Source organism: Cricetulus griseus, chromosome 10 (genome assembly GCF_003668045.3).
Source record: "Cricetulus griseus strain 17A/GY chromosome 10, alternate assembly CriGri-PICRH-1.0, whole genome shotgun sequence".
In the NCBI taxonomy this organism is placed as follows: domain Eukaryota; kingdom Metazoa; phylum Chordata; class Mammalia; order Rodentia; family Cricetidae; genus Cricetulus; species Cricetulus griseus.
The window spans coordinates 27,974,446-27,992,777 of NC_048603.1; the positions used below are offsets into that span (position 1 = coordinate 27,974,446).

General features: G+C 52.7%; 1 protein-coding gene across 1 annotated transcript; it reads right to left on the bottom strand.

Moving 5' to 3' along the window:
* Positions 1–9,516: 9,516 nt before the first annotated feature.
* Positions 9,517–16,715, bottom strand: Trib1 (tribbles pseudokinase 1). Its single transcript, XM_027431600.2, has 3 exons — positions 16,316–16,715; positions 14,200–14,492; positions 9,517–11,832 (listed from the first exon to the last, which is right to left on the bottom strand). Exons 1-3 carry the CDS (start codon positions 16,682–16,684, stop codon positions 11,367–11,369), a joined length of 1,128 nt encoding a protein of 375 aa, XP_027287401.1. The 5' UTR covers positions 16,685–16,715; the 3' UTR covers positions 9,517–11,366.
* Positions 16,716–18,332: the final 1,617 nt, after the last annotated feature.

An 18,332-nucleotide genomic window follows, 5' to 3' on the forward strand; every position in this document is an offset into this window, starting at 1 on the left:
GAGAAGAACTCATTTTCCTTCTCTTCTTCCTCCCTCTTGTTCTTCCTTTCCTTTGTTGTTGTTGGTTTTGGAAACAGGGTTTCTCAGTGTAGCTTTAGCTGTCCTGGAACTCACTCTGTAGCCCAGGTTGGCCTCAAACTCAGAGATCCGCCTGCCTCTGCCTCACCAGTGCTGGGATTAAAGGCGTGTGCCACCACAGCCTGCCGGTTGCAACTTGTTGAAGGCTGCAGAGCAAGATACACATGTATGTAGGGTTCAAGTCCAGGTCTGTTGTTGTCTTCCAGTCTGAGATCTTCTCATCCCCCTGGGACCGTCTGAATTTTGAGCCTGCCATTCAGAGCAGATCCTTGGACTGCAGGATCCTTCCTACAGCCTCCCAGACACAGCCCTGCAAGGGAGAGTGTCACACTTGTGGCCCGGGTACTTTGCATGACTTTTCCAGGTCATGAGGTAGCTAGGGACAGATCTGGGATTTGAAACCCACACACTCCATCTCTCTCACCCAAAAAGTGAAGGACTTTCTTCATTTTCCAACTTCAGGGGTGTCAAAACCACACCCCACCACACCCCTTCAGGGAGGTCTGGCCCTCCATGTAGGTAGACTGGCACAACAGGGCTTTGGGAGCTGATAAAACATGAAGCTATCTGCTGCAGAGATGGCCAGGTAGCTTGGAGCACTTGTTGCTCTCGTAGCGGGCCTGGGTTCAATTCCCAGAATCCACATGGTAGCCCACAACCCTCTGTAATTGCAGTTCCAGGGGTTCCAATGCCCTCCTCTGGCCTCCGAAGGCACCAGGCACACATGTAGTACACACACACGTTCATACAGACAAAACAATGGCACATATAAATTTAAATATAAATGTAAAAAAATAGATAAACGTGAAAATGAACCTGTGCTCAAAGGGAGGACCCATTCTCATGAAACCCTTGGGGTTCTGACCCCTGTTATTTGCTGTGTGGCCTTGGGTAAATTCCTTGAATTCTCTGGGCTCGATAATATTTACCTGTAAAGTGAGGCTGACCAGGATCCATACCTCATAGAATTAAAAGATCCATGCTTTAGGGGCTGGAGAGATGGCTTAGAGGTTAAGAACACTGGCTGCTCTTCCAGAGGTCCTGAGTTCAATTCCCAGCAACCACATTGTGGCTCACAGCCATCCGTTATGAGATCTGGTGCCTTCTTCTGGTGTGTAGGCATCCATGCCAGAACACTGTATACAAAATAAATAAAATCTTTAAAAAAAAAAAAAAAAGATCCATGCTTTAAAAACACACCTTTAATCCCAGCGCTGGAGGGATGGGGGATGGGAGATGGAGAGACAGGAGGGGGAGGGTAGAGGAGTTCTAGGTCAGCCTGGCCTACAGAGTGAGTTCTAGGACAGCCAGGACTATGTACAGAGACCCTGTCTCAAGGAACAAAACCAAACAAATTGCCTCTAACCATGCTTGACAGAGTTCTCCCAGTCACATGGACTCTGTCATTAACAGGCTATCCAGCAGGGAGTCTGGGACAGGCTGAGTGTTGGGGGCCTGTCTGTGAAGTGTCACCAAAATTCACTTCCCCATTGCAGAAGTGGAAATTACATCAGCCAGTGACGGCTCAGAAAGCAACTCTACCTTCAGCTGTTGAGAAAGAAAATTGCAGCCAGGCACAACGGCACACACCTGTGATCTCAACACTGGGGTGGGGGTCGGGGCGGCTGAGCCAGGTAGAGCGTTCAAGGCCCGCCAGAGCTACATAGTGAATTCCACCAGCTACAGTGAAAGAAAGAAGGGGTGGGGAGGGAGGGAGAGAGGAAGGGGAGCATACGGGCATGAGGGAGAGAAAGAGGAGGAGAGGGAAGAAAAGACAGAAACAGAGAGTGAGGAAGACAGGAAGGAAGGCGGGAAGGACACAAGAATTGAGCTTTGGCTGGCTTTACCAGTCTCCCCTTTTCAGTCCTAAAACCGGGCATGGGCTCTGTGATGCCGTCACCTCCCAGGGACACCACAAGCCCTCAAAATGAAGTCGTGATGAGAAATGCCTTTGAGCCCTAACACCCCTTCATCTATCTACAAGCCAAGGCCAATCTCAGGTCATACCAGCTAATGAGGCCTGAATGAGTGTGCACTGGGGCTGGACACCAAACCCAGGGCTGGGCCAGGGCAGGAGCGTGGTGACTAGAAAAGGACACAAGGAGTCATTACTGTAGTCACCCATCCAAAGGTCAGACCCAAGGGCTGTGTCCTGGAGCACAAAGGCTTCTGACACAGTGCAAGCAAGTGCCACCTCATCTGTCTCTAGTCCGGTTCTAGAAGGTCAAACGGCCTGACAACCCACCTCTGGGAGGGCCTGGGTGTCGGTCAAAGGCAGCTTATATTTGTCTGTGACTTCTGGGCTTGGTTCCCCCTGACTGAAAACAGGGAAAGTGCTAGCTAAACCTTTTTCATTGTTTGTTTGTTTGAGACAGGGTTTCTCTGTGTAGCCCTGGTCATCCTGGAACTCACTCTGAAGACCAGGCTGAGACCCTCCTGCCTCTGCCTCCCGAGTGCTGGGATTAAAGTTGTGTACCACTGCACCTGGCCAGTTAAACCTATTTTAAAAGGAACTTCATTGTGGAATAACTTCACGTTCCAGAAGAGTCACAAAGGAAACAATGCCACTCAGTTTCTCCCTTTTTACCATCTTATGTTAATTTGGAATGCTTGCCACAAGGACAACGCAACACGTGACTGTTTCCCATTGAACTCCAGGTTTAAGTCAGACTAATTGGTGTTCGTTTTTGAACGTCCGCCGTTCCAGCCTTCTTTTTACCTTATATCCTGAAAGAGGCTCTTGCTCCGCTGTCCAGGTTGGCCTTGGATTTGCTATAGTCCACCCCAGGTTTGAACTTGACATCCTCCTGCCTTAGCCTCCCAAGTAGCTGGGATTACAGACCTGTGCCACCCGGCCTGGATCAAATCATTTGCCTTTCATTATTACTAACACCTTTTTCCACTGCCAGGTACCACACTGTCTCGTTTACGAAGTCCCATCCCAGCTCTGAAAAAGGAAGCAGGCCATCTCGCTAAGGGACCTGGGTGTATCATCCTCAAATAGATACTGTGCTGTGTGACTCTTGAACAATGCTTAACCCCCTCTGAGCCTGGCCTCTTCAGCTGCAGAAGGCAGGTGCCAGCAGCCCTGCCTGAGAGGACACTGGGAGTAACCACCAGCAAATTCACCTGAAATACTTAGCTGAATTCTTCCTATGCCAGGGGCTCACCCTGGACCCACGTTGGTACCAGTCAGCCTAGTGTACACTGTGGTACAGAGAAGCCAAGAAAACCACCGGCAAAAATGGCTGCCCCCAAAAAAACGGGGGCAGGGGTCTTGCTAGTATGTGGTCTTGCTAGTGTAGAACCAACCAGCAAAGGCCAGGGCAGGAAAGGACGGAGCCTGACATCTCACCTATGAGGCTGTGAGACTCCAGCCACTCTTCAGCCTTGGGTCTTATCCCCTCCCACAGGGTCTCCCAGGAGATAAACTGCTACTTTCTATAAACAGCTGGTGCCGGGGCGTTGGTGGTGCTTGCATTTAATCTCTCTCTCTCTCTCTCTCTCTGTGTGTGTGTGTGTGTGTGTGTGTGTGTGTGTGCTCTCTGTTTATCACTTTCATTTTCTCTCTGTCTCTCTCTCTCTCTCTCTCCTGTGTGTGTGTGTGTGTGTGTGTGTGTGTGTGTGTGTGTGTGTACATGTGCGCAGGAACACATATGCAAGCCACAGCCTGTGTGTGAAGGNTCTCTCTCTCTCTCTCTCTCTCTCTCTCTCTCTCTCTCTCGCTTTGGAGCCTATCCTGGCACTCACTCTGTAGACTAGGCTGGCCTCGAACTCACAGAGATCCTCTTGCCTCTGCCTCCCGAGTGCTGGGATTCAAGGCGTGCACCACCAACACCCAGCCCTGCACCACTCTTTACCTTGTTGTATTGAGACAGGGTCTCTCACTAAACCAGAAGCCCACCGTTTTGGCTAGACTAGTTGGTCTTTGAACTCCGCAACGCGCTTTGTCTCCAGCCCACAATGCTGGGGTTATGGGAAGGCACACTCTGCTTGCCTTTTTTTCATGTGGGGGCTGCGGATTCAAACTCTGGCATCCATGCTTGTAAGCCAAGTGCTCTAACCCACTGAGCCACCTTCCCCGCCCTTTATTTATCTGTGTCTGTATGTGCTTGAGTCAGGGCATGTGTAAGTTGGGTTCTTACCTTTCCCCACCTTAGTTTTTGTTTGTTTTAGGCTTATTGGTTTGCAGTCTGTTATTGTTGTTTGAGACAGGCTTTCAGAAGGTAGCCCTCACTGGCCTAGAACTTATGACAGACAGCTGCCCGCTTCTGCCTCTCCAGTGCTTGGACGAAGCTTTGCCTCCCCCGGGCTTGGATTTAGGGCCTATGTCACCACTTCGCACTCCACCTTGTTTTGGGGGAAGAATCTCTCTCTTGTTTCTGCCACCATGCTGTGTACTCCAGGCTAGCCCACCCATGAGCCTCCCCCCAGAGGCTCTCCAGCCCCTGCCTCCCATCTTGCCATAGGAGACGACAGTGTCTGGGTGCTGGAGATCAAACTGGATTCACGGAACTTTGGAAGCCAGTGCTTGTGATGCCCCCCACATACACCCGACCACTACCATTTTTCTTATTTTGGAAACAGGGTCTCAGGCATCCAGAGCTGTCCTTGAACTTCTTCTGTAGCCACAGATGAACCTGAAATTCTGAGTGCTGGCTTGACACACACGCATCACCAAGCCCTGCCTGTGCAGTCCTGGGCACCCAGCCTGTGCAGTCCTGGGCACCCAACCTGAGGCCTCATGCCTGCTAGGTACAGAGCTCTCTCTTCTTCCTCCTCTTCCAGGAACTATGAAGTCACTGCAACTGAGCTAATTAAGGAATGAGTTGAAGGCTCTTGTGCGGGTTCCCAGAGGTTGGCGCTGGGATCTGCCCCCTTCGCTTGCTTGTTTGTTTGCTTTCTGGGAGGAGTGGATGAGTAACTGTGCATTGTCCTCCCTTTCCCAGCCAAAGCCATGTTGAAAAGTCAATGCCATCACCTTCATTGCTGCGCCTCTCCTCATCCAGAAGGACATTAGGCAAGGAACCCAGCGCACAGCCCTCGTCTGGTTCTGAAAGGAAGCACCCGGCTGTTCCCACAGCCGCTCTGATGTAGGACCTGTCTCCACAGAATCATCACAAAACAACAGCAGAAGGGACCAAAGAAATCAAACCGTGTCACTCCTGCTTCAAAGACAATAGGAGGGGCTGGAGAGATGGCTCAGAGGTTAACAGCACTGGCTGTTCTTCCAGAGGTCCTGAGTTCAATTCCCAACAACCACATGGTGGCTCACAACCATCTGTCATGAGATCTGGTACCCTCTTCTGGTGTGCAGATAGACGTGGAAGCAGAATGTTGTATACATAATAAATAAAATAAAATCTTTTTTAAGAAAGACAATAGGAACAGCAAAGTGTTCAGACATGGGTTGCAGCTATGGTCCCAAGCTCTCTACAGTCATGCTGGAGGCTCTGTGACATGGAGGACCACTAAGCTCTGAGCTGCTGGAGGGTCTCCATCATCCATTTCCCAGTCACCCGTCAATTCTCACCCATCCGTGGTATTTGACCATCCCTTCAGTAGGCTCAGTGACAGGAAAGAGCAAGGCTTCAGCAGCTGTTGGCCACTTGGAGTTCTCCCAGCAAGCTAGCCCCCAGTCTCAGCCCCATTTTTCCTACGGTGCACCACGTGTCTAGCTCAGGGTAGGTATAATACATGCTTGTGGAGTGAACCGTGGAGCCCTCATGTTTTTGGCTAATGCTTCTGTGTTTATTGACTAACTTACCAGGTCATTTATGAAGCTGTCAATGGGGCTGAAGACTCTGCGTGCGGATTATTTGTTTCAAAAACAGTTTTCATTGACATCTGTTACCAGGAGACTGTATGGTGGTGATATGTGGGCTGAGACTCTAGGTTTGGAGCGGAGTCCAAGGGGCCGAGTTCATAGCCTAGCCATGAGGTGGCTCCTCCTCCTGAGCGGCTACCGAAAGACACTTGAACCTGAACTTTCTCAATCATAAGATAAGGGAATACTTGGCTTGCCTAGTTCACTCAACTGATGTGCACACAAAAAGAGGGAAACTTCTAGAAAGTATGTTGTAAAAAGTGGGGTGAAAGAATAAAACTTCTAGAAATTCCAGGTGTAATAGATAGCACACACCTGCGAGCCCAAGCCATCATGGGGCTGAGTCCAGTGTCAGCCTATGCTAACACGGGCACACAAACACACACACACACACACACACAGACACACACACACACACAGACACACACACACACACACAGAGAGAGAGAGAGAGAGAGAGAGAGAGGGGAGAGGGAGAGAGGAGAGTCAGACAAAGAGAGAGGAGAGGGAGAGAGAGAGACAGAGACAGAAAGAGAGACAGAGAGAGAGAATTACTCCAGGACTTACAGATAGTGTGACATTGTGGTGTTATAACCTACTGAAATGTCAAATATGTAAAGGACACAAGAGAAAAAGAAAGTGAGTGACCCACTCATGGCCACCTCCTCTCAGCCCACTGGGTGCAGTTGCCCCCCCCCACCCCCGATCTGTTCCCAGGAGATTAAATGTGTGACTCTGTGGTACCACATGGCAGCCTGGCCAATACTGACCCATATTTCTCTCCCATACATGTAACAACAGTACAAAGGAGTGTTGTAACCTTAATTGCTTGCAGTGTTTTGAAATCCTCAGATTAAAGCTAGGGAAGTCCAAAGTATTCACTCTGTGTGTGCCCAAGGAGTTGCACCAAGCCAGCCTGGTTCACTGGAACCGGGAGGCATTGCAGCATCAGGATCTGGAGTTCTCCGGGAGCTCAGGGTTGAAGGTCCTGTTCATGGAGAGGCCGGGGCCAGCCCGTCCCCTAGTTTCGTTTTTGATTTTGTGGATTTTTACTTGGGGAGGTTGAGTAGAGGGTCGCAAGTAGCCGAGGCTGACTTTGAACTCCTGATCCTCTTGCCTCATCCTCCCAAGTGCTGGGATTAGAGGAACGTACCACCACACTCGGCCAGCATCCTAGCTGTTTGCTCATCTCCCACATGGCTTCCGACTTTTTTTTTTTTTTTTTTTTTTTGGTTTTTCGAGACAGGATTTCTCTCTGTAGCTTTGGAGCCTATCCTGGCACTTACTCTGGAGACCAGGCTGGTCTCGAACTCACAGACATCCGCCTGCTTCTGCCTCTCGAGTGCTGGGATTAAAGGCGTGTGCCACCAACGCCCGGCAGCTTCTGATTTTTTGAGTTTTCTCTGTTCGTTGTGGTTCCTGAGTCCCTTGACCCGCACTACAATGACTCTGATACCCTGGGTCTGCCTTCCTATGTTACCGCTAGCATAGGATGCTGAATGTTAGCAAAGAACAAAAAAGTGTCACCTGGCACTTCTGCCAAGTCTCTCATGTAGGCCCAAAGCAGGCAGTTAGACTTCATGCTTATGTTGTTAAAATTTTATCTCATCAGCCTCTCTAGGTCCATCCTATCCCAAACAGCCAGCCCTAAACATACACAGAGGAGCACTGCTAAAGGGACTCATCAGGGTGTGTTTACGTACACACACACACACACACACACACACACACACACACACACACACGCACACACACACACACACACACGTATATTAACAACAGTTAAAGAGAAGGTTGTGAATTTGAGAGTGAGGAGGATGCAAGAGGAATTGGGAGGATGATAAAGGGATGGTGTAAACACAATACTCACGCATAAAATACTCTTTGTTTTTTTTTTAAATGTATCTCATGAACCAGGCACGGTAGCCCACACTGTAATCCCAGCATTTGGGAGGCTGAGGCAGGACTTGGTTTGAAGGCAGCCTGTCTTCAAACAAATAAATAATTCAAAACAAAAACCGGGAAACACTGTGTCCCATAGTGGGTGTCTTAGAAAGCAGTGTCAAGCAGGGACGGACAGAGCCTGGGGAACCCAGGTCCTGTTTTGTGTTCTATGTTTTTGACTTTATGGGAATTCACGTTACATGGGGTGTAGTGGCTTGTACTACACACAGCAGTGTGTGGAGGTCAAGTACAACTTACAGGTCAGTTCTCTTCTCTCACAGGGTGGATCCTAGGGTCCAATTAAAAGTTGTCAGGCTTGGTAGCAGGTACCTAGTCTCAAAGAGCCATTTCCCCAGCCCTGCGGCTTTGCTGACTTTTGCAAATTTCATACCCGACTTGCATACATACGTATGTACTTATGTTGTTTTCTTTTTCAAGACCAGGTTTCTTGTAGCTTTGGAGCCTGTCCTGGAACTCTAGACCAGGCTGGCCTCGATTTCACAGAGATCCGCCAGCCTCTGCCTCCCGAGTGCTGGGATAAAGGGACTTGCATATATTTTGATAACATTCAACTCCCACTTTTTCCCAAATCTACCATCAGTGCCCTCTCGATGCCCTCCAGACTTCCTGTCTTTTTGTGCTGTCCCTGGGCTTGGGGCCAACCACCTGCAAGACCTCAGCTTGGGAGACTTGTGAGCCCCTCCTACCCCTTACAGTTTCAATCAGTCTGATTTGCTTCTTGTTAAGAGATTCTGAAGACAACAGTGCAGCTAGGAACCTAACTCAGCCATCTTCCTTAACTCTGTGCCAGGTCAGTGTTTTCTAAGCAGTCTTTCCTTGTTTTCATATTTAAACTTACAGAGTGGGCAGGGGTGGAAAGAAATGTCAGTATTCTTACTCTAATTAGGTCTAAAGTTGAAGGGGCGGTGTCTTCTGGAACCTACATGACCCTCTATCAAGAAGGGTATGAAGGAAGGCAGCAAAATTCTGTTTGGAAACCTGTGACACTCTTCTGGGGTATTCACAGCATCTCTCAAATTCTCCATTTCCCTGATTTAAAACACTAAAAGCCAGAGAATTCTTTCTGTTGTTTTAGAGACATTCTTGCTGTATAGCCCAGGCTGGTCTTGAACTCTTGACTTGCCTGTCTCAGCTTCCAAACATGACAATTTGCAAATACGTCCTACTCATTCAAAGTGTACATGCTCAGTGACACATAAAAAGCAGGTTCCAGGCAGGCATCCTAACACACATCTCAGAGGCAAGAAAATCTCTGAGTTCAAGGCCAGTCTGGTCTACATAGCAAATCTCAAGTCAACCAGAAGTATATAAGACCCTGCCAAAAGGCAAGGCGGTGGTGGCGCATGGCTTTAATCCCAGCATTCGGGAGGCAAAGGCAGGTGGATCTCTGTGAGTTCGAGACAAGCCTGGTCTACAAGAGCTAGTTCCAGGACAGCCTCCAAAGCCACAGAGAAACCCTGTCTTGAAAAACCAAAAAAACCCCACCAAACAAAACAAAACACCCTGTCAAAAAAGCAACCAAACCATAGTTGTCTGACTCTCTGCCGTCTTCTGTGAGACACTAAACACCTAAAGTCAAAGGGCATCTCATTGTGGCCTGCGACAGCTACAGGAAGGCAGCGTGCACACAAAGGAGACTCACCACATTTCTTTACGAAACCAGATTTATTAAAAGTTCTCTCTAAGTCACCAACAGTGTGCCACTACCACCTTTCCACACGCGCACAGGAGACCTAGTGTTTCCAGCTGTCCGGGCAAATGCCCAGGCCAGCCCGAGTCCTCAGCCAGGGAACGTATCACAGATGCAAGAGCTGGACAACCCCAACAGAGGCCTGTCCCTGCTCCTCCCCGAGTCCCACCATCTGCCAAGGTCGTATGGCCAACAATCATTCACATTTCACATGGCCCTGGACACACAGGTTCCTCAGACAGACACAGACGACAAAACAAGCTTCAGAGCCAAACGACAACAACCGGACATTATGTATAAAAGGTAAAATGTATGTACAAATATAAAGTACACAGTACGTGAGGTATACAAGGCATTCTCACAACGTTAGTAGTTTGCCAAGGCATAGCCCTTGAAGATGTCTGCCTGCTGCTGTGCCAGTTCACAAAACACAGCATTTCTGTTACCCGTTTAAACCACCTAGTTTCAGCACTGTCCCAGACAGTGACTGCTATTTCATCTGTTATTTTTATTTACTTTTTTTTTTTTTTTTTTTTTTAATGCAACTTCTGGCAGCTTCTCCGAGAAGCTTCGTTTCTGTCAGGGAGTAAGTCCGCGTTTCCATCCCCGGAGGCATTCAGGCCGAGGCCTGGTTCCCACCTGTGGAAGCTGGAGCAGGGGATTTCCCTGCAGCTAGAAGGTAGAATTTGCATTGGATGGATGTTAAAAGTCCTTTCCAGCTCCATCTCTGAGGTTCACTCTGTCCCTCCAGAGCCAGCATCGAAGATGGATTCACAAGCCACACAACAGGTGAGGTCCAAAGAGCCCTTGAGGGGGAGCTGAAGACCCTGGATACCAGAGGCACAGCACCCCACGGGAGGGCGGGGTCCAGTTTCATTCTGGATGTCAGACATTTCCAAGACTTTCTTTGAAGCCCAAAGACGGTTCACATATGCTCCTGAGAGAGCACCCTGTCCTCGCACACAAAAGGTTCCACCCGGAGATGGTCCTGGGGCGAGGGGTAAAGGCTAAATGCTATTATTTGATGAGCGCCTCAAGAGCTAACAGATACCAAGTGATCAAATTAATTTAAGAAAAAAAAAAAAATCGCTGTCTGACCGAGCTCAAAGGTTCTGAACCAGGAGTTTGCATCTCCCAGTATTTTTCCATGATTAGCCGGCGGGTGCTTTCATAGCTGCAGAGGACAGGTTCCAGGGAGGGGGGAGGGGCGTGGCGCTATTGCATAGGAGGTCTTGGCAAGTTCTGGGGGACAGTCTGGGTTCAGGCAGGCTCGGGAGCTTCTCAATCTGTCCCAACACCCAACACTGTAGCCGTCACAGGTGAGCGCACAGCAAGGGTGAGAGTTAAAAAAAAGAAAAACTTCTGGTCGGAGAAACCGCAGCAGCCAAGTGGAGCCTTCAAAGACGGCAGGTTTGTCACCTCAACCGATTTGCCACCTTGCTAAATAAAATGCCTCTGTGCGATGTGCTTCCTTTCCCATTCCAATGTTCAAGTTCATTACACCTGACCATGTGGGATGGCCACAGGCTTCCACTTCCAAACACGTGGCGCCCTTGTATCGGATAGACGCTGGGACAGTCATGACGGTTCATCGAGAAGGGGACACCCCTGGCGAGGAGCTAATCTGAGTGTGTGCTGCTCAAATCAAGTCACTCAGCCTAGAGAGGTGGCACCACACTGAGCCCCATAGGGACAATAGTGCTCTGTCCCCAAATCTGGCTGGCACCGTGTAAGAGGGCCTGCCCATCATCAGAAATGGAAATACCATGTGTGAGAATTACGAGGTTTCTGAGGTTGTTTTTGGGATCAGCACAAGAAGGAACTAATGTCATTTTCCTCTTGGTATTCGGGAACAATCTGGTCCAAAGTTCCCATTTCTGAGTCAATGTACCCTGGTTCCAAGACATACTCAAACCAGGGGTGGAGCAAGATCTCGGGAGCTGTGAGTCTCTCCGAAGGTTCTCGTCTCAGGAGGCTGCGGATGAGGCACCTGGCTTTGGGAGAAACGTGCTCAGGGATGCAGAACTGTCCACGGCGGATTTTGGAGAAAAGGGCACTCGGGTCTGAGTCATGAAAGGGGTATCGTCCAACCAAAAGCGTATAGAGCATCACCCCGAGGCTCCAGACATCCGCAGCCTTCCCTGAGTAGGTCCCAGTAGTGTTGAGGATCTCAGGGCTCACATAGGCCGGGCAGCCATGCTTGTCTGAGAGGGCGTCATCTTCTCCCTTGATGATGTGTGTATCTTCCAGGCTTTCCAGCCTAAGCTGGGTTCTGTGGGAGAGAGAAATAAACGGAGTGATTATTTTCAGACCGTCTGCAACGGAAAACCAAGGCCTTCCCAATAACAGCGCCCAGAGGCACTCACAGCCAAGGCTGCAGGAATACCATTTACCCTTCGTCTAGTAAGCGCTGGCCTGCAAGCACCCAAGACCAGCGATTTCACAAACCAATACAAACTGCAATAAATATTTGCAAAGTATTGAGAGGCCCGGGGCGGAGGGGTATGATGCAAAGTCTCAAACAACATTCACGAAGCTAGGGCTTGTAAGAGATATCCTAATAGGGTTACACAATTGACAAAGTTCACATTGCAGAATGGAGAGCTGGTTTCAGAGCAAGACTGGCATGTTCTACAAAAGCTGTCAGGGGAGAAGCAAACATAGGTGTCCTCCTTCCTCAGGTAGGGCCTGTATCTCCTACAGGCCACTACACTAGTCTCTTAGCAGGACACTGCCCAGGCCAGTTGACACCACTGACCACACTAAGGAAATTCCGTTCACCCGAGTCCCAGCTGCAATAACCACAATGGGAAAGTTGTTCAATTGTGATTATTGGGCTGTCTCACTGTAAGAACACTTAGCTGAAACCTAGAGAAATTAGGCGAAGAAACAAGAGGCTGATGGATCTGAGGGTTGCAGGGACCCTACACAGGGACTGAGGCAGATCCTACACGAGCCTCTGTCTTGTGGAGAACCTCTGTTGAAGAAGTCAGTGGAGAATGCGAAGGAAAGCACAGAAACCAAGACTGAACTGGAAAGAATAATCTAGAAGACCTTTGGCCAAAGGAACGCTTACGAAGCTGCAGGTGCCTCCCTCCCTAGGTAGAAGCAGCCACCCACATCTCCTAGAACCCCCACGGCCACGTGGGGCACCTCTAATTTCCGGTGCCTGCTTCTCCGAAACAGACCTATTTCAGTAAGTCACTTCTTGTGTAGTTACGTGCAAACATTTGGTCAATTCCTTTTCCTCTCAAAGGTCTGGTTTCTTTCTCTCTCTCTCTCTCTCTCTATTTTTTTTCTCTTTTCCAGCCTTCCTGCTCCCTGGAGTGAAGCACACATGTACTGACTTCGGTGTGTCCTCAGCGTGACCTCCCTGTTATGTAAAATACCCATCGGTTCTGTAAACGGAAAATATGACTCAACCCACACTGTCTGCCCCTGATTGGCTCCTGTAGGACTAAAACCCTGCACCTGTGCTGGTTACATGAATAGCGTCAGCCTGCCGTTGCTTAACCCTCGGGTTACCAAACCCTATGCCCATGACACCGGCCTGTGCAATGCAGATTTCAAAAACCAGCGAGGAGGTGTGTAGCACATGTTTCAAAAAGAGGCATCAGCATATTATCAAAGAAGCACATTCCAGGAACTGGACGCCTCTTCGCAGCAAACAGTTTGCTCCTCTTTGCTAATCAGTATGTTTCAATAGCTAGCGCAAGGTCAGACGCGAACTCATACTTTGAGGGCTTCAACCCTGTACTTTCTAGACCCTCGCACACCCCCCACCCCCCCACCCCCGCCCAGTTAAAGGTAAAAGTGACCAGGTAGGGTACTCCTGTGTAACTATATTCAACAAAGTCACTCACTCGAACAAGGCCAGTTCCACACTCTACCTCTCCCCACCACAGATATGGTCTGTGTTCAGGATGAAGTGTGGGGCATCTCACACAGCTTCCTGAGTTCTCCTGGTGAAACCTCCACTTCAAATCTTAGTGTCTCCTCAGTCCCTTATCAAGCACACCTTGTCCTTTATGAGGTAAGCCAAGAACTATATTTAGCGGTGCGTGCTAGCCAACTTCCATTTATTCTTCAATGTGGGTATTTTCTGAAGATGGAGCCGATGAGATGGCTAAAATCTCACCAGAAAATGTGAGCAAACCATTTCGGGGTGTGGGGTGAGGGTACCAAGGTTAAAACAGTGCAGGAATGCAGTGTGGTAGGGCTGGCTGGAATTCTGCAAACACAACAGCCTAACCAGCTCTGTCATGTCTTCTAGGCACAGCCCAGGCACTGATGGAAGCCAGGATTTGACCACCTCTTGGAGTCTGTGCTTTCCAGGACAGGTGAACACCTTTTCCCCGTTGGACTGACCTCCCTGACAAGAAAGCCTGAGCCTGGGACAGAAATAGAAGTGTATCTGTCATTAGGCAGCATCCTCAAAAGCGCCAAGGTGTCTCTAGGCTTCGCCATCCAACAGGGCAAAGAATGAACCAAGGTTGACCACAAACTTCCAGAAGCATGACTTAATACTAAACCAGGCAAGACCTGAGCCTTGGGTTTGGCTTGCACCTAACTGCATGACCTGTACCTTCAGTTTTTTTGGTTCCAAAGGGCCACAGGAGGTGCTGTGGCAGCTGCTCACCTCTCCTCCGTGGAGAAGACAAACTTCCTAAGCTTCAGGTCCCCCAGCACGATGGCCGACTGGTGGCAGTGGGCAACGGCGGAGACTATCTGCTTGAAGAGCCGAGCGGCCTCCTCTTCCCGAAGCCTTTTCCGGCTTCGCACATAGGAGTGCATGTCCCCAAAGTCCTTCTCGAAGAAGACGTAGGCCTTGGTCTCCCCAAGGATTACTTCCACGATGCCGGTAATGTTTCTGTGCGACGGCAGCTGGATGTAAGGCCTGATTTTGTCCTGGTAGTGTTTAATGGGAAACACCTGCGGAGATAAAGTGACCTGTTTAGGGGCCAGAAGTTCAGGGGCTGCCCGCCAGGTCCTACATGAAGCTGGGCTGAGGTCCTCAACCTTTGGATAGTCCATTCTCTCTGCCGTTTATGCAGCTCCAGCTGCTATGATGCCCTTAAAGCAAGTCACACCTTGGGATCCCGGCTAGCAACTTCCAAAGCCTACCCTGGTCCACACATACTTTTGTCTTTTAGGGGCCTGGTATCAGCTCCTGGGAGCCGAGCCTGACGTGGATTGGATCTTCCTAATAGATAAGGCTTGCTACAAGGTAGCTAAGGGAAGGGACCCCAGCATCCCTGCAAGGGTGAAAAGCAACAATGAAACACAGAAGGCTCAGCTCAGCACAGCCAAGGAATGTGGCGATTTCGCTGCCTCCAAGGGGAAGCAGAGGCAGCAAACATGTAGAGATGTCATTAGTCAGAGGGACTGATGACTTGGAGGGAGAGACTGACAAGGCTGCCTTAAGCAACCTTCCTATGGCTGTGACTCAGGTGGAGGCAGCCTGGGGTGTACCTTCCGACAGGAGGGGATGGGCACCTCAGAAAAGCCGTTTTCATCTGTTTACACGCCTCCCCCCACCTTAGTTGCCCCACCCCCAGAACGGAGGGCAAATCCTCTAAGAAGCTGCTGGCTGGTCTCTTTAAGGGCCTTTTGTTCACTCCGGTTACTCATATCCTAGACGCAACTGGAAATGGTGACACACGGGCTGTCACCATCTGGATTCAGCTATTATCTGCTCGGAGGAACTGGAAGGGGTTGCACAATGACCCAGACCCACCCCACCTCTGAGGTGGCTGCTCTGGTACCAACTGGGGGGGGGAATCCCTCTGCTGCTCTCTCCTCCCGCCCCACCCACCCCTCCACACAAGTTTCTCTTCCAAAACTGCTCTCATCCACCAAGAAAAAAAGGTTTTTTCCCCCCCTCTGGGCTTGACCACGCATCTGAGATTTCACGCGAGTAGACAGTAGGTGGCACCAGCAAGCGGGGAGAGGGGAGTTCAGGTGAGCTGCTGAAAACCCAGGAGCCACTCTTAACTCCAGGGGAATGAAAGCAGTCGGTGGGGGCTCTCGGTGGACCAGGGTGTGAGCGTCGCGCTCACCAAGCACAGACCGTCCACGGCTCCGCGCTCTCCAGGAGAGCCGGGCCATCCCCTATGGAGTTGTACTCCCCCTAAGGTTGCAATAAAAACTGGCGGACGCAAACTACAGCGAGTGGAAGCGAGAGCCCCTGGGAGCTCCTCAACACTCTTCTCAATCAGGCCTGGAGCCCCTCCCAGGCTTAAACCCCCGCAGGCCCGCGACTCCCTGGGGTGGGCTGTATTCTGGTTCCAGCCAGAACCCCCTGGGTAGAAGCCGGACACCGTGTCTGCAGAGCCTGTGCCGCGAACGTCCGGCTGAGAGCCTGCCAGCTGCTCCAAGCCGGGAGGAGGCACCCACTGCAGGGCGTCCGTCCAGGGCAGGGGGAGGAGGGGGGGATGAGAGCAGGGCAATGGCATGGCCCTGGAATCCATTGCAATTCCAAACTTAAATGGGACGCCACGCGCTAGCCACACTTGAGCGCCAAAGAAAAAAAGCACCGAGATGAACCCCTCCACTTGCCCTAGACCGCGGGTCCCTCAGCAGAACACTCCACAGGAAAGCCCTCAGGGGCGAAGCTGACCAAAACGCCCTCTTGATCCGACTTTTCAAAGCCCTTCCTTAGCGGCTCTGCCAACCCCAAAGCTCCGGCCGGGGCGCGATCCGGGGTAGCCAAGCCCTCGTGCCAGGCCCGCAGCCCTGGCCCCCGGGATGCTTACCTTGCAGCGCAGCTCGCGGCCGGTGTGGATGCACAGCGCCCGGGACACATGCTCGCGCTCGGCTAGGGGCAGCAGCAGGTAGTCGGCGATGCGGCTGGGCCCGGGTGCGCTCGCACAGCTGCCGCCGCCGCCGGTCCCCTGAGCGGAGGGCGGAGGCTGCGGGCTGCAGGGCGAGCCCGGGGGACTGAGGTAGTCGGGGGGGCTCGAGCACTCGGAGAGGCGCGGACACTTGGCCGCCACGGCCGCCGCGTCGTCCGCGTCCAGCAGCCGTTTGGCCGGGGTAGCCCGGGCGGCCGGGAAGAGCAGAGCCGGAGCCGAGCGGGGCTGCGAGGCGCCGCCGAGTGCAAAGCGCACGGGACCGACCCGCATCGCGGCCCTGGCCGGAGCGGCCCCGGCTTTGGAAATCCCGGGCTCGGCGCTGCGATTCCTTCCAGCCCTCGGGATGCCGTTGGCAGACGGAGCTCCGATCGGTCCCCGAGAGGTGCGCGACGACAGCCGTTCCCGGACGCCGGCGTCTTCCACACGAGGACCACGCTGGCCACGCGTCCGGGCTGGGGAGGGAGGCCACCCGGGGTCCCCAGACTCCCGCGGCCACCAGGTCTGGGCGCCTCGCGGGCGGCGGCGGCGGCGATCGGGGCCGCTATTGTTGCCGACGCTGGGGGCTGAGTCCCGGGACGGGGAGGCGGCCCGGCTTCCCCGGCTTCCCCGGGTTCCGGGGCGCTGGAGTCTGGAGGATCGGATTCCGCAGGCTCGGTGGCTTCCCGGAGCCAAGGCACTCACTTCCAAAAGCAATTAAGTGGGGAGTAGAAGCCGGCACAACTTTGCCGCGCCGCTCGGGATCCTGCGCGCTCCGGGAGTGCGAGCGGGCGGGCGGGCGGTGGAGCGTGCGAGCCGCGCTCAGAGAGAGAGTGGCTGGATGTGAGTGTGTGCGCCGCACTGATGCCGGCCTGTGCGCTCCTTCTCCTTTTCCTCCACCTCCTCCGCCTCCCGGTGACTCACGCTGTATACACACACACACACTCACACTCACACACACACTCACACACACACTCACAGGCCGGGCTGTGTAAACAGTTGGGAAGCCGGGTTGTGCAATGAGGTGGCTGCGACGACTCCAGCCCCGTCGCCCCGGCTCACAGTCACCGGAGCGGAGGGAGGAGACTGGGGAGGGGAGGGGGGGAAGGAGGGGTGATGGAGTGGGAAGCGGGGGACAGCGGGGGTGGCCGGAGGCCCGGGGATGCTCCCGACTGCGCGCGCCTGGGCGCAGGTGGGAACGTCCGTCCGTCCGTCCGGGGCCGTCTTGGGCGCGCGCGCAGGCATGCACGCTTGCACGCTTGCACGCTTGCACGCGCCCCCCGGGGCTAGGCTGGGCGGCAGGCTGCGCGCACCCGAGCGCTGGCCCCGCGGGCTCGGCGGCCCGGAGCCGAAGGAGGGGGGCGGAGGAGAAGCTCCCGTGACGTCAGGGTCCCGGGGAAGTGGGCGGGGCTGGGCGGGGGCGAGGCGGCCGCTGATTGGCGCGCGCGCACCATTCACACAACACAATGGAGTGCGAGCTCCCGGCCGGCGCGCGGCTCCCCTCCGTCCGGGCTCGGCGGGAGCCGCTGGCTGCAGCCCCGGTGGGGACGTCCCCCGTGGCTCTTGCACTCCGGGAGCTCCCGGTGGAGCTGCGGGCGCCGCCGAGTCGCGGCTGCAGCCCGGAGGAAGGGGCGAGAGGGAAGGTGATGCATTCCATTTGCAGTCATTCACCACCACCCCACCCCACCCCCCCACGCGGTAGTTCCGGGGAAAGACCTGTGCGTGGTAGTGAGTGTGGCTTTTTTTTTTTTCTCTCTCTCTCCCCCTTCCTTTTCCTGCCTCCTCCCGGCTCTAATCCCCAGCGTCTGTTCGCTTCCACAAATAGAACCTTCTGTTGGATGAAATAAAAGCAAACACTGGGCCTTCTGCTCTGCCTCCACCTCCACGCCCCTCCCGCTCGCCCGCTCGCCCGCCCCGATTTGCACGGAAATAGCTTCTTCTC